Source organism: Bombina bombina, chromosome 5 (assembly GCF_027579735.1).
Source record: "Bombina bombina isolate aBomBom1 chromosome 5, aBomBom1.pri, whole genome shotgun sequence".
Taxonomy (NCBI): domain Eukaryota; kingdom Metazoa; phylum Chordata; class Amphibia; order Anura; family Bombinatoridae; genus Bombina; species Bombina bombina.
In genome coordinates this window covers 48572139-48598214 of record NC_069503.1, presented here as the reverse complement: position 1 = coordinate 48598214, position 26076 = coordinate 48572139, and the positions used below count along the sequence as shown (strand labels likewise).

Genomic DNA, 26076 nt, shown 5'->3' with positions numbered 1-26076 from the left:
TTGTACGTTTGTTTTACATAGGGGAGAAATAATTACATTTACAGAATAAAGGAGTCTTTATATGAATAGAGTGTTAGAGAATTATATAAACAAGAGCATCAGTCTCAAATGATTGACATCTAGGAGATATATTTAATGTGCACATCATGTGGATAAACCTTTTCTTATAGCAATAGATGCTTAGCATTGTACATGTTATATACCAGAGGAATTACTGAGGGGGGAACTGATTTTATTTCATGAGACACAAAATCAATAACCGGTACATACGTGATCATAATCAGTTTAATTTAAATGGCTCCTATAACCTACATGTATACTGGGTATGTAATATGTGTGTCATGTGATCATAATCAGTTTAATTTAAATGGCTACTATAACCTTCATGTATACTGGGTATGTAATATGTGTGTCATGTGATCATAATCAGTTTAATTTAAATGGCTACTATAACCTACATGTATACTGGGTATGTAATATGTGTGTCATGTGATCATAATCAGTTTAATTTAAATGGCTACTATAACCTTCATGTATACTGGGTATGTAATATGTGTGTCATGTGATCATAATCAGTTTAATTTAAATGGCTACTATAACCTACATGTATACTGGGTATGTAATATGTATGTCATGTTCTGTAACTTGATATTATGTCTGTTAGATGTTTTCATGTTAGTTAGAAGCCACAAGAACTGATAATAGCACATACTGTATATATAAAGGGAACATTATATGTCTGATAAATCCCTTTGTATCAAGAGCACAAGTGTTAGGTATATTTATACCATTGTGTGCATATATCATGTAATGCTGCTGTTTACTATATAATGATATACAATGTTTTTTCATGCAAATAAAAAGTGATTGTAATCCAGATCAGTATTTTGTGTTTTTTGTATAAATAAAAACCGAATATCACAGAATAATTAGAAATAAATCATCAAATACAGAAGCCAAATCTGAAAGTAAAAGATTAAACGCTGATAATTCAGATAGAGCAGCAATTTTACCTAACTTTCTTATGTACTTCTATTATCTAATTAGCTTTGTTCTTTTGGTATCCTTTGTTAAAGAGTAAACCTAGGAGGATGATATGTGCTTAGGGGCGTGCACGTGTATTTAGCACTGTGCAGCAGTGTTTATAACATTTATATACATTTTGTTGCAATCTCTGCAGACTGAAGACATGTGCACGCTCCTGAGCTCACCTAGGATTACTCTTTAACAAAAGATACCAAGAGAACTAAGCACAAATGATAATATAAGTAAATTAGAATGTTGTTTGAAATGTCATGTTCTATCCAATCCATTTAAGTTTAGTTTTGACTTTACTGTCCCTTTAACAGTAAATAACGTAATATAAAATTATTGCTAATTTCTAAACCCTTGAAGGCTGCCTCTTATCTGAATGCATTTGGCAGTTTTTCACAGCTTGAGGGTGTAAATTCATGTGTTTCATATAAATAACATTGTGCTCATGCACGTGGAGTTATTTAAGAGTAAGCACTTATTGCCTTAAATGCAAGTTTGTCAAAAGAGCTGAGGGATCTGACAAAAAAACACATCACCATTTGTACTTATAAATACAAAATACAAAGCGTAATTGTTGTGGTGTTTTCTTGTAAAATGACCTGAACATGGGCGTTCCATGAGCGTGTATGAAATTCTCTCTCAAATCCCAACGTATTTATCTAAATATTTCTGCCCTTCATCTCTCACTGTTTTTCTCACAAATAAAAAGGCGGCTAGGTTGTGACAAAATACTGAAAATACTTAATACACAAATAGACTCCTGAATATGAAAATATAGGTGACTGTAAGATGCGCATCTTATTTTCTTTTAAATTGTTTATTTTCTATATTAACAAATAAGATAGATAATAAACAGATATAAGTAAGATAATCACATTAAATAACTTCATTTGCCACGCAGGGCGGATAAATCAAATTAACATCATATTAAAGGGACACTGTACCCAAATTTTTTCTTTCGTGATTCAGATAGAGCATGCAATTTTTTTTTTTTTTTAACTTTTATTTGTAATCCAAGAAAAGGTCATAAAAAACAAAAAATAAAAACAATATAAACAGCTTTGAACATATAAGATCATCCGTAAATTATACACAAGTTCATTCTTATAATACTGTATTTAGCTATGCATACAGATATATTTTAGCTAGATATTGATATATCACATTCAGCTTACTTATTAACATTTCTTGGAGTTTTTTAGTTTTTCACCCCCCTCCTCCTGAACCCTCCCCCAACCCATACCCCTCCCGTGCGGAGAGGCAACTCATCAAGGAAAGAAGGAAGAGGAAAAAAAAAAAAAAAAAAAAAAAAAAACCTAAAAGAAAAGGGGGGGTGGGGAAAGAGAAAGAAATCAGCTTAGATACTAGCTCTCTTTTAATTTTTACCAGTTTCCTAATAAAACAATTTCTGTGTTCCTGAAAGGAAAGATTATATGGTTCATTTCAGATTCGGGAAAAATTCTCAAAAAAAACGCCCATTTATCAAAAAATCTTTTAATGTCTTGCTCATTATTTATGTCTGCATTTCTTTGATCTAAAATACATTGCTTTTTCATGCAGTTTTTTATCTCGGAGATACTTGGAATTGTGCAGCTTTTCCACTTTTTGCAAATTAAATATCTAGTAGCAAGAATGCCAGAGATTACCACTTTCTCATCGCTCTGCCTACCAGATTCTTTAAGACAAAATATTATCTGATACAATGTGAGTGAAAGATTAGCTATTTTGAGTACATTCTTGAACCAGTATTCGACCCTGGCCCATAGGTTTTTAATCTTTGGACAGTGCCAAAACATGTGGATTAGGTCAGCTGCCTGAAGTGAACATTTTGGACATTTACAAAATCCCATGTTGGCACACTTGAACCCTCTCTTTGGGGTAAAGTATGCCCCATGCAGGAGTTTGACGTGCGCCTCTCTCCAGGTTGCAGATAGTGTTACTTGCGAGATTTTCTTAATTGACGATTGAATAGTGTTTATTTCAATATTGTTTTGTGGAATTAATTCATTCCAATAAGCGACCAAGTTTGCCCGTATCGAGGCTCCTTTATTTATGCTCAGGAGATGATAACACGGTGCAATTGACAAATGACCATTTCTTGTCAAAGCTAGCCAGTTCTCCAATGTGCCCAGTCCCCATTCCCAGCCCACTTTTTTAACCAAGTCTTGGACAAAATGCCTTAATTGCAAATATGCAAAAAAGTCCTTATTAGACAGATCAAAATCTATTTTTAAGTTCTGGAATGATTTAATACATTTCCTTTCTTTATCTATAATTTGAAGTACCTTTGTTAGTCCAGCCGTGTGCCATTTTCTGAAAACTTCCGAGTCTAAGCCTGCTTGAAAAGTAGGGTTGCCTATTATGGGTAAGATACAGGAAGCTCTATTATTAATTGATAAGGAAAACGTTATCTTATACCAAGCTTTGAGTGGATTGAAAATAGTTTTAAGTTTTTTAATTTCTGCTGGAACTTCTTTAGGTTCTAAATGTATTAATGCTGCTAAAGAGTATGGATGACATACACTAGACTCAAGATCATTGTTCAGTACATAATTATTAACCGAGATCCAATCCACTACATTTCGTGCTAAGAAGGAAAGGTTATAGAGCCTTATGTCAGGTAAAGCAAGACCTCCACTTTCTCTTGGTAGCGAAAGCTTCATAAGAGAGATCTTTGACCTTTTTGTTTTGCCAAAGGAACTGAATAAGAGAGGTGTTAATCGATCGGATATCCTTTCCTAAGAGAATTATTGGTGTATTTTGAAGGATGTACAGTAGTTTTGGAAGGAGAACCATTTTAAAGAGGGCTATCCTGCCAGAAAGTGATAATGGGAGTTTTTGCCAAGTCAAAAGTTTTTCCTTAATTGTTTTTATTACCGGGGGAATATTCAAAGCATATAGATCCGATATTTTTATCGGGATATGAATCCCTAGATATTTAAAGGAATCTGTTACTTGATGAAAAGGAGTATTCAGGATGGAGGTATTATTTTTCCTGAGCCAGTATATCTCTGACTTAGCCATGTTGACTTTATAGCCAGAGAATGAGCCAAATTGCTCCAGTATCTGGAAAAGTTTCGGTAAATTCAATTTAGTGTTTGCCAAATAAAGCAGCAGGTCGTCTGCATATAGACCGATTTTTATTTCAGTGCTACGAATTTTTATACCTTCTAAAAGATGGCAAATTTTGATTGCCAGAGGCTCTATGGAAATATTAAATAAAAGCGGGGAGAGAGGGCAGCCCTGCCTTGTTCCTCTACCCAAAGAGATAGAAGGGGAGATGGTATTATTTACTATTAATTTTGTAGATGGCTGATTATAGAGATTTCCAACGAATTCAAAAAAATTCCCCCTAATACCAAATTGTCTTAATGATGTTTTAATATGTTCATAATATACGGAGTCAAAGGCTTTTTCAGCATCGATGGAGATAATGGCAAGATCAGGTAGGCCCTCCCCCCCGCTGTATTGGTGAGAAGTAGCCTCGAAATATTCTACCACAAGCAATGCTTCTCTTATTTTCGCAGCTGAATTACGGTTATTTAAAAAGCCTGCTTGATCAGTGTGTATGATTTCTGAAAAGATCCCTTGGAGTCTATGTGCTAAAATCGCAGTGAGAATTTTATAGTCGGAATTTAGGAGAGCAATTGGTCTATAAGATTCTTTGCAGGACGGGTCCTTTCCACCTTTTAAAATCAAGGTTGTATATGAGCTAGAAAATGAAGAAGGAATCAAGTTACCATTTGCAAAAAAACTATTGAAAAGATTGCAGAGGTGTGGGGTAGCTTCACTAGACAAGATCTTGTAAAACTCACTAGGGAGACCATCTGGGCCTGCTGCCTTATTTAGCGAAAGCACAGATATTGTTTTTTCTATTTCCTCTATGGAGATGGGGGCATTTAAATTATTAGACATTTCAAGTGTAATTGTGGGGTGTTTGAGGTCCCTCCAGAAATCTAAAGATTTCTGTGAGTCACTTGTTTTATATGAATACAGCTCTTGATAGTACTCAAAAAATATGTTTAGAATGTCATCCGAGTTTGAAATTTGTAACCCTTTATCTTGCACACTATCTATTACAGGTTGTTTTTTCTCATTTTTAATTAATTTGGCTAACATCTTACCCGACTTATTCCCAAATCTATATAGCTTGGCTTCCATTCTTAATTCTCTTTGTGTTTCTTGTGACAATATAAAAGTATCCCTTTCATTTTTTGCTTTAACATATCTCGTCCAGTTTAATGGAGTTTTATCAAGAAGATATTGGTTATAAGCATTGGTCAGACATTGGCATGATTCTCTTTCTCTGCGTCTAATTTTCTTTTGTAAGGCAATACTATATGACAATATTTCCCCTCTCATTACTGCCTTCGCAGTATCCCAAAACAATTCAGGCTGACTCAGAAATTCCTTGTTAAAATGTACATACTCCTTGTACTTATTTACGAGCCAATTCTTAAATTTTAACTCTGCCATTAAATAATAAGGAAAAAAGAAGCGCGATAGAGCGGGGCGTGGGCGAGAAAACTGGAACTCCAAAACAATTGGTGCATGATCTGAGAGGAGAATTGACAGAATGTCTGATCTTACCCCATTCATTAACATACGTTCATCAATTAAAAACAAATCAATTCTAGAAAGAGTCTTATGCGCCTTCGAAAGGCAAGTAAAGCTCTGGCTAGAGGGATTTTGATGTCTCCAAACATCTCGCAAGGATAAATTTTGCATAATTTTTTTAAGTAGCTTAGATTCTAAATTATCCTTTTTTTGTTTCAGTTGTTTAACATCTCGCCTTAATCTGTCAATTGGGCTTTGTGGTGCCATGTTGAAATCTCCACCCATAATCAGGCACCCTTCCGTGTAAGCTAAAAGCTTAGATTGAAGAGTGGTCCAATAATCTGGGTCGAGTATATTAGGGCCATATGTATTGCACAGTGTGTACATCCTCTGAGAGATCTTTATTTTCAGCATAACATATCTCCCCCCTGGGTCAGCCTCAAAATGTATTACTTCTGAATCAATTTTTTTCCCAATTAATACTGCTACTCCTCTCTTCCTCTTAACACTAGGTGCAAAATATATTTCCTTCACCCAGGCTGACCTAAGCTTCAAAGATTCTTCCGCAGATAAATGAGTTTCTTGAATGAAACCTATGTCAGTCCGGATTTTCCGAAGCTGGGTAAGAATTGCCTTCCTCTTAATTGGGGTAGATATACCACCCACATTCCATGACACAATTTTGCATTTATCACTGCCTGTACTCATTTATGTTTCCGAGAATATGGGGCAGAGGGAAGAACAATAAAAAAAAAAAAAAAAAAAAAAAGGGGGGGGAAGGGGGTCCTTAGTTTTAAGAGGCAAAAATAAGAGATTCCTCTTCATTTCCTTTGATACAAAATGAGTATATGCCCTCTCCGCACCGGAGGGATCTAAGAACTGCGGCTCATATCTGAGCAGCCATCCCTCTCCCCTAACGTGGAGAGCAAAAAAAAAGAAGAATTTCAACATATTGTATTTTATCTGAGACCTTCATGTTTTAAACCTAATATCATCTGACCGGGGAATTCAGTGTTTTGTAGAAGCTTTCAGCTAAGTGAGCCTCCTCAAAAAAATGAAAAACTTCATTAACTTTAACCTTCAGTTTATATGGAAATATTATAGTTGCCTGGAATCCTTTCTGTATAAACCTAGTGCAGATGGGAGCGAGCTCCCTTCTTTTTGCAGCAGTGTCAGCAGAAAAGTCCTGAAACAAGAGGATTGTGATACCTCCGACTTTAACTGACTGTTGTTTACGATAGTGCTGAAGTAAGGTAAGTTTGTCTTGGAAATTTAGCAATTTAGCTATAATAGGTCTAGGTTTAGTTCTGGCTTTGTTCCCTACATGGAATGAGCCTAATCTGTGCGCTCTCTCCACTGGAATAGGATATGAAGTGGGTGGCAATTTTAGAATTTTAGGCAAAGTTTCTGATACAAAGTCAACAAGATTGTCATATTGCTGTTCTTCTGGGAGTCCTATGATTCTTATATTGTTTCTCCTAGAGCGATTCTCTAGATCTTCTAGCCTATTCTGTATTTTTTGTAAATTGGTATTCACAGATTCTAAATTGGAACTATGCGTTATTGTTAGATCTTCCAGGTCCGAGACTCTTTGCTCGGCTTCCTGCAGTCTATTGGAAAATTGGCGAACTTCCTGTGTTAAAGAAAGGAAGTCTTGTTTAATTTCAGCTCTTAGAGCTTCAAACTTGGGAGAGAGTGCTTCAGATATATTAGCAACAAGGTTTTGCATATTAATAGGTTCTTGCGCCACTAGTGGAACTGACTGCGTGTCCATGTTTGTCTCTTGATTACCTTTCATTTTCCTATCTCTCTGCCTCGCTGCCATGGCCGGAGAAGGGATTCTAGGTGAAACGTGAAAAAATTTATCCATGTGCCAATAATAGAGAATTGTGAAAAAGGGGAAAAAAAAAAAAAGGAAAAAGAAAAAAGAAGTTGAGCCAAAAATTTGTGAAAGTTAGTGAAAAACCAGAGGTGTTTGTGGGTTTAAGTTGAGAGCGAGAGACGCTACCAAGCTGACATGTGGGGATAGGTGTGTGAAGGTGACGACCAAGAGTGGGGAGGGGGAGAGAGAGAAGAAAAAAAAAAAAAAAAAAAAAAGGGGGGAGGGGAGGGGGAAAGTGAACAAGCTAGTGATACTTAGTTAATTGTGCAGTGAGGTCCGGCCACGGATGCGAGTACCAGAGAAAAGATATGTAAAAGACATATCATCAGATCCACCAGGTCTAATAGTAGTAGTAGGGTCACAGCAAGATATTGCCAATAGGGCCAGTAAAAGTAATCTAGTTACTCTACTTTAAATAAAGCTCTAGTGCTGTCTAGAGATAGCGAGGGATATACCCTTGTTCACGGGGTAATCTCTAGAAAGAAAGGCTAATGCAAACAAATCCCAGAAATTATTTCAGCTTTTTTTAACTGTTTAAGTCATAGTCTTATAAACTGTTTCTCTGCCTTTATATGTCTTCCTCCTAAGCCCCTTTTTATCTTGCTACACCCACTATCTAAATCAAAACAGTTTTGCCAAAACTTAACACAGATATTAATTCTTATAAAGCATAAACAGATAATCAGCCAATATCTTTAAATCAATCAACAGCCCAGAACACATCGTTTCAGTTCAACATCCAGGACATATATAGAGCAGCAATTTCTACTTAGAAAGTTAAATTCTGAGATGTAGATATATAGATACAGTACAAAACTTAGGATTCAATACCAGAGAAATGGATAGATTGGATAAATTGAGAAAATATCAGCAACCTTATTTATAGAACAAGCTAATAATTCATGAGTTTAAATAGGTCAAATTAGTTGTTAGTTGTTAAGGATAAGAACATACAGGAGCAGCCCACAGCATATAATTAACAGAGTAGGGAGTTTTCTTAGCCTGTCTTTCCTACACAGGCACTAATACAGAATGTCTGTTAGGCTGTTAAATTAGGTAGGACCAGGAGGGTCTAAAAAGACCTAAAGGACAGCTATACATATAAATTCACAGTAAATTAGTTTTTAAAATATATAGCATAGCTGTAAGGGTAAGGAGCCCCTTTATCCCTCTCCTCTTTTCCCCTCTCCTCCAAAAAAAGGATCTCAAACCCTATAATCAGGAACCGTTTATATATACGTCCTAGACTTAATTGAAAAAAAAGGGTTGGTTATTATACTCTTTATAGAAATCTCTGCTGGGCTATGCTACCAACGTAGGCCAATATTATAAAAACTGTTCTTACTGCTTTTATAAACCTTGAGATTTAAATAAAACTAATGCTTGCAGAAAGTGTGTTCATGCCATAATCTGAGTGTTAAAACACAGTGATATATGTTGAAAAAAAAGAAAGGAGCAGGAACCTCAGAAAAAAAAAAAAAAAATAGAGGAGAGAAAAAAAGAGAAAGAAGGAAGAAAAAAAAGAAAAAAGAAAAAGTAAAAAAGAACAAAAAGGCTACAATCAAGAATCAATAATTAGCTGCATCTATATGTTGAATTACTACACATTTTAGCCATGTGAAAAATGTTCACTTTTTGTAACTTCGCAAAAGACAACTATTTTCTTATCCTCTCTTGAATAGTCTTAAATCAGTCCATATTTTCTGTATGGCCTTGATATCTTAGGAAAGTAAAAAAAATTATCCTTTTAACAATCTCAGTCAGTGACCGCACTTGATCCCAGTAAGTTTTTAAAGAGTCTTATTTAGTATCCTTTCCTTTCAGGATATCCCTAGCTCTCTCCAGGTTACACAGCTTGTCCCCTCTGGAAGATTATATCAGATGATTCAGCCAGCAAGTAAGTCAGGTATATATTATCACCATAGAAAACTCACCCCCTATGTGCATGCCAGCCGTCCGCATCTCCGTTGTTAGGTACTGTCTCCAACAAAATCTTGTCCCAGAGTGAAGTCAGCTCCTCCGCTTCCTGTTCGTCCTTCCAGGAGGTAATCAAAGCTAATTCCCCTCACGCAGCACCGGTGGGAGGGGAAAAGCAGCACCGGACCAACACCGCAGCCAGCCAGACAGAAAGCTCCTACACCGGACCCAGCTCCCTCCCACGCAGCACCGGTGGGGGAGGGAGGGAGGGAGGAGAACCAAAAAAGGAGCAGGGGTACGACTCAGCAGCTGAGCCCACACAGGGCAGCGGGTAGGCTTAAGTTGAAATAAGAGAATTGCAGATTTTGTCCGGCGGGGTCAGCTGGCATGCAGGGGGGAGAGAGATTGTTTAATCATACAGCCAAAGTATCAGCAGGGGTAACAAGGGAGAGGCAAGGTAGTATGTTCCACTATAAGGTAAGAGAGCGTATGGCTACTACCAAGAAAGCAGGAAAAGTTGAGGGTCCAGGTAATTAAAAACTGACAACCATCAGTGGGATGACAGACCACTGGAGAAGGTTCCGGATCAGTTAATCCTTGACTATCCGAGACTGTTACCCCAAGACTTGGGGTAGGGCGCGAACAAACCACCGCCACTGTGTATGGGACTGGAGCTGAATCCTGAGCCACACCTGTGCAGCACCTGTGCAACACACCTGCTCAGCAGCACCTGTGCAGCACACCTGCTCAGCAGCACCTGTGTAGCTCCACCTCCACCGGAACCTCCTGAGCATGATATTTTCTAGAGCATGCAATTTTAAGCAACTTTCTAATTTACTCCTATTATCAATTTTTCTATGTTCTCTTGCAATCTTTATTTGAAAAAAGAATGCATCTAAGCTTTTTTGGGGTTCAGAACTCTGGACAGCACTTTTTTATTGGTGGATGATTTTATCCACCAATCAGCAAGAACAACCCAGGTTGTTCACCAAAAATAGGCCAGCATCTAAACTTACATTCTTGCATTTTAAATAAAGATACCAAGAGAATGAAGAAAATTTGATAATAGGAGTAAATTAGAAAGTTGCTTAAAATTTCATGCTCAATACGAATCATGAATGAAAAAAATTGGGTTTAGTGTCCCTTTAACGTGGTCTTCACCTGAGCAATGCAAGTTTCATTATGAACTTATCTATGTAAAGAAAACTATTTAAATTAAATATCTTACAGCCGGATTCCGAGTTTTGAGCGATATAGGGAAATTAACGACTGCAACATTTTTGGCGTTATGTCACTCCCCTATAGCTCTGCTAATACAAGTTCAGAAAAACCAGGCTTGTGCGGGCGATATGGATGCATTGAGCTCCATATCGCACACAAATCAAACGCTGCTTTGACGTGCTCGTGCACGATTTCCCCATATACATCAATGGGGAGAGCCGGCATAAAAAGCCTAACACCTGCGATCACGGAGCGAAAAGCCCCGCAACACAGCCCTATTGATGTCTATGGGGGGAAAAAAAGTATGTTTAAACCTAACACCCTGACATAAACCCCAAGTCTAAACACCCCTAATCTGCTGCCCCTAACATCGCCGCCACCTATATTACAGTTATTAACCCTTAATCTGCCACCCCCAACATCTCCGCCACCTACATTACACTTATTAACCCCTAATCTGACGCCCCCAACATCACCGCCCCTACATAAATTTATTAACCCCTAATCTGCTGGCCCTAACATCGCTGCCATCTACCTACACTTATTAACCTATAATCTGCTGCCCCTAATGTCGCTGCCAATATACTAAAGTTATTAATCCCTAAACTTCTGGCCTTCCACATCACTAACTCTACATAAATATATGAACCCCTAAACCTAACCCTAACGTAACCCTAAGCCTAACACTAACGTAACCCTAACTTAAATATAATTAAAATAAAGCTAAATAAACCTTACAATTATTACCTAAATAATTACTTTTTAAAAATAAATATGGTACATACTTACCTGTAAAATAAAACCTAAGCTAGCTACAAAATAACCAATAGTTATATTGTAGCTATCTTAGGTTTTATTTTTATTTCACAGGTAAGTTTGTATATATTTTGACTAGGTAGACTAGTTAGTAAATAGTTATTAACTGTTTACTAGCTACCTAGTTAAAATAAATACAAACTTACCTGTAAAATAAAACCTAACATTACAATAAAATAAATTAATTTAATAAAATACAATTATCTAACTTACAAAAAATAAACACTAAATTACACAAAATAAAAACAAAAGTATCAAAAAACAAACAAATTACTCCAAATCTAATAGCCCTATCAACATAAAAAAGCCTCCCCAAATAAAAAAAACCCTAGCCTACACTATACACAAATACATACATATATATAAATACATACATCTATATATATATAAATACATACATATATATATAAATTGCAGTCAGTAGAATAGGCACTCCATAAAACAATGACAGCCTTCAGGGTCAAAAAATGCAAATAGACAAAAAGGCACTCACTGAAAAATTATATAAAACTTAACATTTAATAAGTCACATAAAAAGCATAACGTTTCGGGAATGTTACGTCCCCTTTGTCAAATGCATGATACAGCAAAGAAAAATTACAGAGCCGTATACAGAACATCATAACCCATCACCTTAAATACCCATATGTTACTCCATAGAACGCTGAGCCGCGAATGTGGCCCGTGTGCAGGGACGGAAGACAGTGACGTCACCAGCGTGCATCATGCCGGGACGTTCACTCGCATAGTAACGTGGAGACGCATGGTCGTAACAAGCCAGCCAATAGAGGAGCATCTCGATCGTCTGTCAAAACAAAGCACACATGCAATCATAAGCGTATAAAGTGTATCATCCCACTATGATCAATTATAGCAAGCTTGTGGTAACTAACTAGAGTATAACCCTGCACGGAGATAACATAATGTGAATAATAAAACTCATTTAAAAACATCAAATTCTAACACTTCGTAGTGATTCATAAAGGGCAAGTAGTAAATGTGAAAAATAAATAAATAGAACAGCATTAGAGCAATATTATAGCACTGTATGCATAATATGATAGGCAACAAAGGCGACATTTCACCAAATGACCCTAACTGATTCTAGAATCACATCATATACAAACATATGTGCCTTACTCTTAACCATTCATGCACCCAAGAGTATGGTAGAAAACTGGATACCTGAGGACTTAGAAAATGGATGTGTGCCATAGACTTAGATCATATACCGATCTTATTTCATCCAGATAGTGACATGACCCAGACTGTCATAGATATGGTGCTTGTGACTGTCATTAATAAGGTGCTTGTAAGGTGTTTGTAATGTGCTATTTCAGGTCCCTGTATAAAATGGTCCAAAGTCCAACATTGTATTCAACCCTTTTGGTGTTGAGTGTGTATATCCATCTGGCCTCCTTCTTAAGTAATTGATTGCTTTTATTGCCTCCCCTTGTCAGCGGTGATACCAAATTGATGAGCATAGTTCTTAGACTTGAGACACTATGCTTGCAGCGGGCAAAGTGGCGAGCCCCTGGCTGGTCAGAGTCCCCTTTTTTCAGAGCTTCCCTCATCGCACAGTGATGATTTGCCATCCTTTCTCGAAAAGTGGTAACCGTCTTACCAATGTATACAAGGGAACACGGGCAAATAAGCATATAAATTACATGGGTACTCATACATGAGAGCCTGTGGTTGATCTTGAAGCGTTTGGTGTGTGGATGTTGGAATGTGTCTCCCTTTAACATACTATCACATGTGACACAATCCCCACACTTAAAACAACCCTTTTTATTAGATTTCAGCCAGGTATGTCCCTCATAACACCTCACAGGGTCAGTCTTGACCAATAGGTCCTGGAGATTCTTGGCCTGACGATATACCACCCTTGGATGCTGTTTGTGCAGAAATGGTAGAGATTTGTCTGTGTTAATCAAATCCCAATGTTTATTAATAGCACCTTTAACTTTCTGATGCATAGGATCAAACGTGGTGATGAAATTGATATGTTCATCAACAGCAGCATTGTCTTTGTGGACAATAGTTTCATTATGAAAACGTTTGATTACTTCACCTCTAACTTCAGTTATCATGTCACTATCATAGCCACGTGCAATGAGCTTATTAGATATTTCATTTAGTTGTGTCTCTTTGGTTAGTGCCTCAGTATTTTTACGCAATACTCGGGTGAGTTGAGAGGCCACGATACCCCTTTTCTGATGCATAGGATGATAACTGTGAGCTTCTAACAAGGAATTACGGTCTGTAGGTTTGGTATATAAAGAGGTACCAAACCTGCATACCCCTTCATTCACAACTTTAAAGATATTAAAATCCAAAAAATGGACCATATTAATATCAAACTCAATTTTAAAGTTGATTGGTAATGTCAGATTATTAAGGCTATCAACCCATAGAATGAGATCCTCAGTGGTACCTCGCCAGACGAGAAAAACATAATCTATGTACCTGGTATAGTAAACAACCTCCACCATGTCCTGGGGTCTCATGATATATTGCTCGTACCAGGACATGTAGAGGTTGGCATATGTGCGTGCCATATTTGACCCCATGGTAGTCCCCGAGATCTGCAGATAGAAGTCTTTCTCAAATTTAAAGTAGTTATCATCCTATGCATCAGAAAAGGGGTAACGTGGCCTCTCAACTCACCTGAGTATTGCGTAACAATACCAAGGCACTAACCAAAGAGACACAACTAAATGAAATGTCTAATAAGCTCATTGCACGTGGCTATGATAGTGACATGATGACCTAGTAGAATGAGCTGTAATCCTTTGAGGCGGAGTTTTACCCGACTTGACATAAGCATGATGAAGCACAAACTTACTTCACCACCTCCATGGGAGGCAAAGTTTGTAAAACTGATTTGTGGGTGTGGTGAGGGGTGTATTTATAGGCATTTTGAGGTTTTGGAAACTTTGCCCCTCCTGGTAGGAATGTATATCCCATACGTCACTAGCTCATGGACTCTTGCTAATATGAAAGAAATTAATTTATCAGGTAAGTTCTTACATAAATTATGTTTTTCGAGAAAGGATGGCAAATCATCGCTGTGCGATGAGGGAAGCTCTGAAAAAAGGGGACTCTGGCCAGCCAGTGGCTCGCCACTTTGCCCGCTGCAAGCATAGTGTCTCAAGTCTAAGAACTATGCTCATCGATCAGGTACCACCGCTGACAAGGGGGGAGGCAATAAAAGCAATCAATTACTTAAGAAGGAGGCCAGATGGATATACACACTCAACACCATAACACCAAAAGGGTTATATACAATGTTGGACTTTGGACCATTTTATACAGGGACCTGAAATAGCACATTACAAACACCTTACAAGCACCTTATTAATGACAGTCACAAGCACCATATCTATGACAGTCTGGGTCATGTCACTATCTGGATGAAATAAGATCGGTATATGATCTAAGTCTATGGCACACATCCATTTTCTAAGTCCTCAGGTATCCAGTTTTCTACCATACTCTTGGGTGCATGAATGGTTAAGAAAATTATATAAAACTTAACATTTAATAAGTCACATAAAAAGCATAACGTTTCGGGAATGTTACGCCCCCTTTGTCAAATGCATGATACAGCAAAGAAAAATTACAGAGCAGTATACAGAACATCATAACCAATCCATTTTCTAAGTCCTCAGGTATCCAGTTTTCTACATACTCTTGGGTGCATGAATGGTTAAGAGTAAGGCACATATGTTTGTATATGATGTGATTCTAGAATCAGTTAGGGTCATTTGGTGAAATGTCGCCTTTGTTGCCTATCATATTATGCATACAGTGCTATAATATTGCTCTAATGCTGTTCTATTTATTTATTTTTCACATTTACTACTTGCCCTTTATGAATCACTACGAAGTGTTAGAATTTGATGTTTTTAAATGAGTTTTATTATTCACATTATGTTATCTCCGTGCAGGGTTATACTCTAGTTAGTTACCACAAGCTTGCTATAATTGATCATAGTGGGATGATACACTTTATACGCTTATGATCGCATGTGTGCTTTGTTTTGACAGACGATCGAGATGCTCCTCTATTGGCTGGCTTGTTATGACCATGCGTCTCCACGTTACTATGCGAGTGAACGTCCCGGCGTGATGCACGCTGGTGACGTCACTGCCTTCTGTCCCTGCACACGAGCTGCATTCGTGGCTCGGCGTTCTATGGAGTAACATATGGGTATTTAAGGTGATAGGTTATGATGTTCTGTATACTGCTCTGTAATTTTTCTTTGCTGTATTATGCATTTGACAAAGGGGACGTAACATTCCCGAAACGTTATGCTTTTTATGTGACTTATTAAATGTTAAGTTTTATATAATTTTTCAGTGAGTGTCTTTTTCTCTATTTGCATTTTTACATATATATATATATATAAAAATAAATAACAACAAAAAATATTGGTGCACATCCAACCACTTAAGTCCACTCTTTCATGGCATATTAGTATATGCTTCTGTCTGCCAAATATACTTACAATGCTTCTAATAAGATTGAGATAAACATCTCGCAATAATATGAGCTTATATTTGTGCTGCAAAAACAAATATACTTCTATCTGCTAAATATACATACAGTGTTCAAATAAAATTGGGATTAACATCTCACAATAATATTGACATATTTATGCTGCAAAAAAATGTTTTGCTTTAAAAAAATGCCTTTAAATGAAATGGGATCTTAGTCACACAATATGATCATATTCTGCTAAGCCAGTCACCACTTACAAGGTGTCCCATAAAGACTGGTCCTACACTAACCAGTTTCCACACTGCAGCAAGTCATGTCTACACAGTGTGAAGCTTTCTAGCTTATTAAGTATATTTATCTGGAACACACCTGGGCTAAGTGGCGTGCAGTAACCAAAGGGGAGGGATTTGGTCAGCTCCCTATTTAAGAGATACAACAAAGGGGTTTTTTGGTTACGCACACCACAAAAGGACTGTTTAATCTTAACACATATATTGTGGGAGTGCTACCAAAGTGACCAAAACAATTACAAAACAACAAAAAATAATAATGGTGCACATCCAACCACTTAAGTCCACTCTTTCATGGCATATTAGTATATGCTTCTGTCTGCCAAATATACTTACAAAGCTTCTAATAAGATTGAGATAAACATCTCGCAATAATATTGGCTTATATTTGTGCTGCAAAAACAAATATACTTCTATCTGCTAAATATATTTACATAGTTCAAATAAAATTGGGATTAACATCTCACAATAATATTTTTTTGCAGCATAAATATAAGTCAATATTATTGTGAGATGTTAATCCCAATTTTATTTGAACTATATAAGTATATTTGGCAGACAGAAGCATATATAAATATGCCATGAAAGAGTGGACTTAAGTGGTTGGATGTGCACCATTATTTTTTGTTGTTTTGTAATTGTTTTGGTCACTTTGGCCTAGATTTAGAGTTTGGCGGTAGCCGTGAAAACCAGCGTTAGAGGCTCCTAACGCTGGTTTTTACCGCCCTCCGGTATTTAGAGTTTAGTTACCGACACTCAAAAAACACCCAACGCACAAATCTCTACCGACAGCTCAGACCCAGTAGTTAACATATACCGACAAAATAAACATCCACGAACCTCAAGCCAGGGCTTGTCACAGTATGGTATGTCTCATTTTAATTGACATTTGTCTTAGAAACATGGACAGAACATTACATACTAAATCCACATTGTTCAATATTTATATGTATCTGCAAAATGGATTAGTAAAATATTTTCAAATAACAATAAAAAACAAACAAACATAGGATTACATTGTAAGACTAATCAGAATTTTTTTTATCGAATTTAAGATATCCCATCTATTCTTGATATCTTCATTTTAATGTAATATTCTTTGAATGTCCAATTTATATTCTTCCCCTGTGTATTGCTTAATCTTATTTGGATACATTTAGAAAAATTCACACACTTTTGCATATGTTTGATTTTAAAATATAGATTCAATTTTTGAAATTGATCACGTCATTTAAGGGACATGCCAACTAAATTTTACATTGAATGTTTTGAAACGTGATTTTATTGTTTTGTTTAAACATTTTAGAGCTACATTGGTTTAGTCTATTGTTTTAGTTCTTCTAAAAACATATTGATTTTGGTTTAGGTTAAACAATGCATTACTGGTATTATCGGCTGTTTTTTATGCATAAATTGGCATTTTGTCAAAAGTTAAAATCATGTGTTCAGATAACAGTAGTACATAGTTTCAAAAAGTATACAATTACACATTTTGAGCTTCATGTCCCTTTAATAGAGGAAAATTAAGTAATTCTTATGATATCCTTAACTAACATATTAGATTGGAATTGCATGCTCCATCCCATTCATTACATCAACATATGGAGTAGAGAATTCATTAACAGCAACATTGTCAAATCAATATATTTTTAATTAAAGGGACACTGAGCTAAAATTATTAATGTTGTCATTCAGATAGAGCATGCAATATTAATCAACATTTAATATAATACTATAATCATATTTGAAATATTCTATTGCTAAATGTATTTTAAAATCAAGAATGTACGTTTATCTGCAGCTCCATTTTGGTTGACCAACCTGGGTTTTTATTGATGATTGGTGGATACCTTCACAAACAATATTTATTGAATCCAATATTGCTATCTGCTTTAAGATTAAAATGTAGCAACATTAAAATATAATAGGAGTCAATGTTAAATCATTTGGAACAGTTTGAACAGTGAAATCAATGATTGAAATAAATCATGTCAGTGTCCCTTTAATAAACAATAGATTAATTAATCCTTACATTCTTTGGATTAGACAATATTGAATATAATTCACATATTCACTGTTGGAGTTACTTTATAGATATAAGCATACTCTAACAGCACCATGATTACATATTTGTACTAATCAATTTGGTTTGGTATTGTGATCAATATGTGTTGTGTCCTAAACAAGATTACTGTACATTGCACAAATGGCTCGATGTGCCACATGTCTTTGTTTATATTTGTCAACAGCTGTTATTCAAAATGTGTTTTGTGTGTATTCTTTTAAGAACATTGATCAATGGGTATATTTAGATATGCAATAGCATCGTATGAGATGAGTTTGATGTCTAATATAGTCAGAAATTAAACATATGTTAAATACATCATTTTTTACAGAATCCCCTTGATTCAATCAAGCATTTTTTTTTATAATGACTGCTCTATTCTTCACATTTTCAAGTTGATTATTCTTATAAATCGATACAGATGTGATTTAGTGCTATACCAAATGTGTTCACTAATATATATCTATATCATTCATAGAGAGAGTTGTTGTGGGGAGCCCAGAGGAATCCAGCACCGACACAGAGCTGCCTTTGCGGTCTTCTGGTAAGTACTGAAACACAGGGATTGGTACAGCGCCAAAAAGGCCAAGGGACAAATATACAAAACTGCCGATACGTTTAAAATGTGGATTTATTACAATCAGATAAAACAATACACGTCATAAATTGTAAAATAGGATAAAACTAAATGGTGTAAGGCAAAGATTGCCGAGCAAGTCTTTAAGAAAGGCAATAGAAAATGTTTAAAACCATAGGATTGCTAGCAAAATTAAAAGAATTTTTAAAAAACACTTGAACCATAAATACTTGATGTTCATATAATTATAATTTGCGTAGAAATCTGAGGTACGTAAAAAAAGGGGCAATTGGCTGTCTAAGAATTGAGTCAGTTATGGATCCATATTTGCGTGTGTACTGTGGTGAATTGTGGGTGGTGCGTGCAACAATTGAAGAGTATCCCTATTCCAGAGTAGACCTGGGTGTGGATGCTTGAAAGCTCCCAGAGGACAAATACAATGTGGTTAATTACAACACAGTCAGAATGATAACAAGTGGAATGCAACACAGTGGTGAAGATGATAAAACTGGATATAAAATCAACAAAAAGGTGCACATAAAATAATGTCAAATGGAAACTAGGACTCCGACACAAAAACAGAAGGAATCCAAGTCCAAAAAAATGGTGAGGTATCCTAAAAAAACAGATGAGGTAGCGCTTAAAGTCAAATATAAAGTCAATGAAAAATAAAAAATAAAACAAAAAAATTGGTATTCAACAAAGGAGGCTGGAGAACAAAGTGGGTGCAAAAATCGGTGCGAAAAAATCAGAAAAGGACAAGCATTTGTAATCCAAATATGGCCAATAGGTGATCCAGATATATCACAGTGGTGGAAAAAAATCAAAGTCTAACCACAAATAAGCAAAGTGAAAAAATTGAAAAGAAAAAAGTTGAAAAAATTATAGTGTCAAACAATAAGATGAAGGTAGAAGAATATATGTATTGGGTGAGACAAGGTAAATTCCAGGGATCCCAATGAACTTTAGGCAATCAACGGCTCAATATTGTCGTCCCCAGTAGATTCCTGTAACCCAAAATAACAACATAGCGTAATACAGTAAAAAATATAGGTAATCGGATTGAAAAGATGCTTACCAAAGGGTCTACGCGTTTCGGTCCTCAAAAGACCTTTTTCAAGACTGATCCAGTGGTAAGCAAAGCATCTTTAAATAGGGGTTTGCTGGAGTGCCCGGATGTGGCTTACAAAACATTCCACTTCCGGTTCCGCTTGGCATTTGTAAAAAAGTAACTTTAATTATCAAATGTAGAGTTTATTTGTGGACATATTTGATGTCATATAGGGGGTATTGCAGTGAACGTGCTCATGGCAATACTACTGTTTATATTTAGATGTATCAAAAAGTAGGAAACGTAAGTCGTGACTTCATTTCCGGTTTACGGATCAGAGTAGCTTGCCTCTGTATCCTCATATGACATTCAGTACATCTAAATAGAAACAAATGTTGCAATATGCAAACCAATTAGCGGCGATCATTTCAGACCCTCTACCTTTGGGTATTTTCCAAGAGAAACAAAATTGGCAGTTAGAGATGTTATATGTATCTCTTATATATGTTTTGCAACACTTATGATAATCAAAAATTGACTAAAAATAAAATATAATAGAGAGCATGGTCACTATTTGGACCGCCTCTATATATTCGAAGTTCTGAGGTCCCTATTTTAGACTCAAGGGATCTTGATATGTATTCATAAGTGTGTATAATATATGACATTATCATAACATCATGACCCATTTCTTATTAAACAGGGTATATGTAACAATCTTTATCATGGTCAAATCACAGTTCCTTTTGTTATCCACGTTTTTTTTGGGTATCGTGAACTAGTACCAGGCAGTGATATTGCTATAGTCTCTGTGTGGTATGGAGACCGATAGATAGGTAGTGCCTATGATCAGATTGCTTGAGTTGGTAGCATTAGGGAAATGTTTTTCGCTACAAGACAAAATCTATTGGATGTGATATCAATTTGAAAGATAGCAGACAGGGTTGGCAATATTATCCTAATGTGGGTACTCCTCAAATATATATTATTTTTAATGTTTGGTTAACTATAGGTATATCTTAGCCCTTTTGGACTTTGTGTTACGATAAATTATCAATCAAGAGGCAATTTCTTAGAAAAATAGGAGTGGACTAGACTTTTAAGGTCAAAATTGGATTTATCCTATACTTAGTTATTACTTGAATGGGACGTTGGTTGATTGGCATTTGGAAGTCGAGCATGATATCAGATGTCACTTACATATAAGGAGAACTGGTGAATGTATATGATCAGGGATTGATGAACCTATTGAATATGCATTGGACCCGACAAGGCTATTTGTGTAAATAGCATTTATGTAGAAGGTGTTTCATTATATGATCGTAAGGTATTATACCATATATATCCTTTTGTATCTAAGAGTGCGTGTAGTAATTCTTTTAGTTGAGAAAGGATTTCTATTAGTCTTTATTTCTAACTGACTCTCTAAGATTCAGATAGGTTTCAATTAGATTTTTTTATGTGTGGGGGAAGGAAGCTGGTAAGACCTAACAGTTAATTTGAGTCATAAGTGGGCATAGGAGTGGGTTCTCGTTACTAGTTGAAAAGGTGGGCCAGGTCCTCTCTATTGTTTAGACCTTTTGGGTGTAGGCAGTCCAATAGAAAAATCCATTTCGATTCTGCCCTGAGAAGGATTTTTTCAAAGTCCCCTCCCCTCCAGTTTTTCATTATTTTTTGTATGCCCATGAACCTCATCTCCTGTATTCTGCCGTTATGTTTATCTGCAAAATGTTTATATAGTATGGTGTCCTTATTTTGTTTTTCGATCAGTAATATGTGCTCTCTCAGCCTATCTCTGAGGCTTCTCGAAGTCTGGCCAACATACTGGAGGCCACAGGAACACTCGATGAGATAGATGACCCCTGTGTCTTTGCATCTAATAAGGTCCTTAATCGCAAATTCTTCTCCAGTTTGGAATGAATGGAATTGTTTGGTCTTAATCCCTCTCTTGCAAGCTTTACAAGAGTGGCATGGGAAATATCCTTTCAGTGGTTTTCCCTGTAAGTCGTATGTTTTCGTTTTTTTCTTTCGGAGCAAGCTTGGAGCTAATACGTTTTTAAGGTTACTTGTTTTTTTATATACAAAACTGGGTCGATCAGGGAGTGAGTTCCCAATGATCTCATCGTCCTTCAGCAGATGCCAGTGTTTTTTAAAGATTTTTTCCATAATATATCTGTTACTGCTGTACTCTGTGATCATTGGTATATTGAGTCTTCCTTCTGTCCCGTATCCTTTCTTTTCTTTGTATTTTGTTAGATCTTTCCTTTCCACCTTTCTTACTTCCTCTATCTTGAGGTTTAGATCTTCTTCCTTATAGCCTCGTTCTACAAACTTTTCTTTTAGACGGGTCACTTGTTTCTCCCATGTCTGGATGTTCGAGCAGTTTTTTCGAACTCTTAAAAATTGGCTTTTGGGGATGTTGTTTATCCATTTTTCATGATGGCAACTATTGTGATGCACATAGTTGTTACTATCAACTGTTTTGAAGTGCGTGGACGTTTCCCATTTGCTATTGTGGACTTCTATTTTTAAGTCCAAGAAGACTATTTCTTTTAGGCTCCAAATGTGGGTGAACTTTAGATTTAGAACGTTTTTGTTCATAATCTCAATAGTATATATAAGGTCTTGTATTGTACCTTTCCAGATGATGAGAATATCATCGATATATCTGCGATAGAGGACCAGGTCCGCGCTCGCTGGGCAGGAGTCCCAGAATATACTCTCCCATTTGCCCATAAATAAGTTGGCATAGCTGGGCGCGAACCTGGTCCCCATAGCTGTACCGCAGATTTGTTGGTAGTATAGTCCTTCATTGCAGAAGTAGTTGTGCTGTAAAATGTGTTGGATACTGTTCAATATAAACTTAGCCTGATCTTCCAACATCAGGGGGTCTTTATCCAAGAACCATTTTATTGCTTCAAGTCCCTCTTTGTGGGGTATGCTGGTATATAAGGCGGCTACATCACAGGTAGCCATGATGTAGCCTTCTTCCCACGGGATCTCTTCCAGGATGTTTAGAACTTGTGTGGAATCTTTCAAGTATGATGGAAGAGCCTTTACGTACTTCTGAAGATGTTGATCGACGTATTCGGACAAGTTACTTGTGAGTGACCCGATTCCAGAAATTATCGGACGTCCGGGAGGGTCTATCAGAGTTTTGTGTATCTTGGGTAAATGGTATATTATAGGTGTCATCGGATGTTTTATGTCTAGATATCTATGCTCTTTTTCGTTCAAAATGCCGGAATTTTTGGCTGTTTTGAGAAGTTCCTTGAGTTCTTCTTGATATTGTTTCACAGGATTATTCCTAAGCTTTAGATATGTTTGTTGGTCGCCGAGGAGACGTTGGTTCTCTGCATTGTATTTCTCCCTGTCGAGAATAACGATGCCCCCGCCTTTATCGGCTGGCTTAATCGTTGGTTGGTTGTTCGCCTCAAGTTTCCTGATGGTCTCTATATGTTGTTTGGTTAGGTTGTGTTTGATCCTTTTCAAACTCTTTTGTTTGACATCTCTAATATCTTTGGTGACCATGATTTCAAATGCGTCAATAGCATTTCCTTTGGCATAGGTGGGATAGAAGCTGGACTTTGGTTTAAGTCCCGTGTGGATATATGGATCTTCGGCATCAGCTGAGGTGTAACTTCTGGGTATTGTTGTGTCAAGAGCAGTTTTTAGGAAGTACCTTTTTAAGGTTAATTTCCTTATAAAATCCTTAGTACTCATAAATGTTTGGAATTTATCCATGCTTCTTGCCGGAGCAAAAGAGAGGCCATCTTACACAAGTACCTACATCATCTCGTGGATCAGATAAGAGGGCCACTGGAGATGGAATCTTCAATCTTAGTTCATATGAAATAAAAAAAGAAGAAAAGGAAGTTCTGAAGTATGGCCTCTCTTTTGCTCCGGCAAGAAGCATGGATAAATTCCAAACATTTATGAGTACTAAGGATTTTATAAGGAAATTAACCTTAAAAAGGTACTTCCTAAAAACTGCTCTTGACACAACAATACCCAGAAGTTACACCTCAGCTGATGCCGAAGATCCATATATCCACACGGGACTTAAACCAAAGTCCAGCTTCTATCCCACCTATGCCAAAGGAAATGCTATTGACGCATTTGAAATCATGGTCACCAAAGATATTAGAGATGTCAAACAAAAGAGTTTGAAAAGGATCAAACACAACCTAACCAAACAACATATAGAGACCATCAGGAAACTTGAGGCGAACAACCAACTAACGATTAAGCCAGCCGATAAAGGCGGGGGCATCGTTATTCTCGACAGGGAGAAATACAATGCAGAGAACCAACGTCTCCTCGGCGACCAACAAACATATCTAAAGCTTAGGAATAATCCTGTGAAACAATATCAAGAAGAACTCAAGGAACTTCTCAAAACAGCCAAAAATTCCGGCATTTTGAACGAAAAAGAGCATAGATATCTAGACATAAAACATCCGATGACACCTATAATATACCATTTACCCAAGATACACAAAACTCTGATAGACCCTCCCGGACGTCCGATAATTTCTGGAATCGGGTCACTCACAAGTAACTTGTCCGAATACGTCGATCAACATCTTCAGAAGTACGTAAAGGCTCTTCCATCATACTTGAAAGATTCCACACAAGTTCTAAACATCCTGGAAGAGATCCCGTGGGAAGAAGGCTACATCATGGCTACCTGTGATGTAGCCGCCTTATATACCAGCATACCCCACAAAGAGGGACTTGAAGCAATAAAATGGTTCTTGGATAAAGATCCCCTGATGTTGGAAGATCAGGCTAAGTTTATATTGAACAGTATCCAACACATTTTACAGCACAACTACTTCTGCAATGAAGGACTATACTACCAACAAATCTGCGGTACAGCTATGGGGACCAGGTTCGCGCCCAGCTATGCCAACTTATTTATGGGCAAATGGGAGAGTATATTCTGGGACTCCTGCCCAGCGAGCGCGGACCTGGTCCTCTATCGCAGATATATCGATGATATTCTCATCATCTGGAAAGGTACAATACAAGACCTTATATATACTATTGAGATTATGAACAAAAACGTTCTAAATCTAAAGTTCACCCACATTTGGAGCCTAAAAGAAATAGTCTTCTTGGACTTAAAAATAGAAGTCCACAATAGCAAATGGGAAACGTCCACGCACTTCAAAACAGTTGACAGTAACAACTATGTGCATCACAATAGTTGCCATCATGAAAAATGGATAAACAACATCCCCAAAAGCCAATTTTTAAGAGTTCGAAAAAACTGCTCGAACATCCAGACATGGGAGAAACAAGTGACCCGTCTAAAAGAAAAGTTTGTAGAACGAGGCTATAAGGAAGAAGATCTAAACCTCAAGATAGAGGAAGTAAGAAAGGTGGAAAGGAAAGATCTAACAAAATACAAAGAAAAGAAAGGATACGGGACAGAAGGAAGACTCAATATACCAATGATCACAGAGTACAGCAGTAACAGATATATTATGGAAAAAATATTTAAAAAACACTGGCATCTGCTGAAGGACGATGAGATCATTGGGAACTCACTCCCTGATCGACCCAGTTTTGTATATAAAAAAACAAGTAACCTTAAAAACGTATTAGCTCCAAGCTTGCTCCGAAAGAAAAAAACGAAAACATACGACTTACAGGGAAAACCACTGAAAGGATATTTCCCATGCCACTCTTGTAAAGCTTGCAAGAGAGGGATTAAGACCAAACAATTCCATTCATTCCAAACTGGAGAAGAATTTGCGATTAAGGACCTTATCAGATGCAAAGACACAGGGGTCATCTATCTCATCGAGTGTTCCTGTGGCCTCCAGTATGTTGGCCAGACTTCGAGAAGCCTCAGAGATAGGCTGAGAGAGCACATATTACTGATCGAAAAACAAAATAAGGACACCATACTATATAAACATTTTGCAGATAAACATAACGGCAGAATACAGGAGATGAGGTTCATGGGCATACAAAAAATAATGAAAAACTGGAGGGGAGGGGACTTTGAAAAAATCCTTCTCAGGGCAGAATCGAAATGGATTTTTCTATTGGACTGCCTACACCCAAAAGGTCTAAACAATAGAGAGGACCTGGCCCACCTCTTCAACTAGTAACGAGAACCCACTCCTATGCCCACTTATGACTCA

General features: G+C 36.8%; 1 protein-coding gene across 1 annotated transcript in view; it reads left to right on the top strand.

Moving 5' to 3' along the window:
• Positions 1-26076, top strand: part of LOC128661285 (uncharacterized) — a 427186-nt gene that overhangs the window by 9262 nt on the left and 391848 nt on the right. Inside the window, 1 exon segment of the mRNA XM_053715558.1 lies at positions 23895-24232. Coding sequence (XP_053571533.1) covers positions 23895-24232 — 338 coding nt within the window.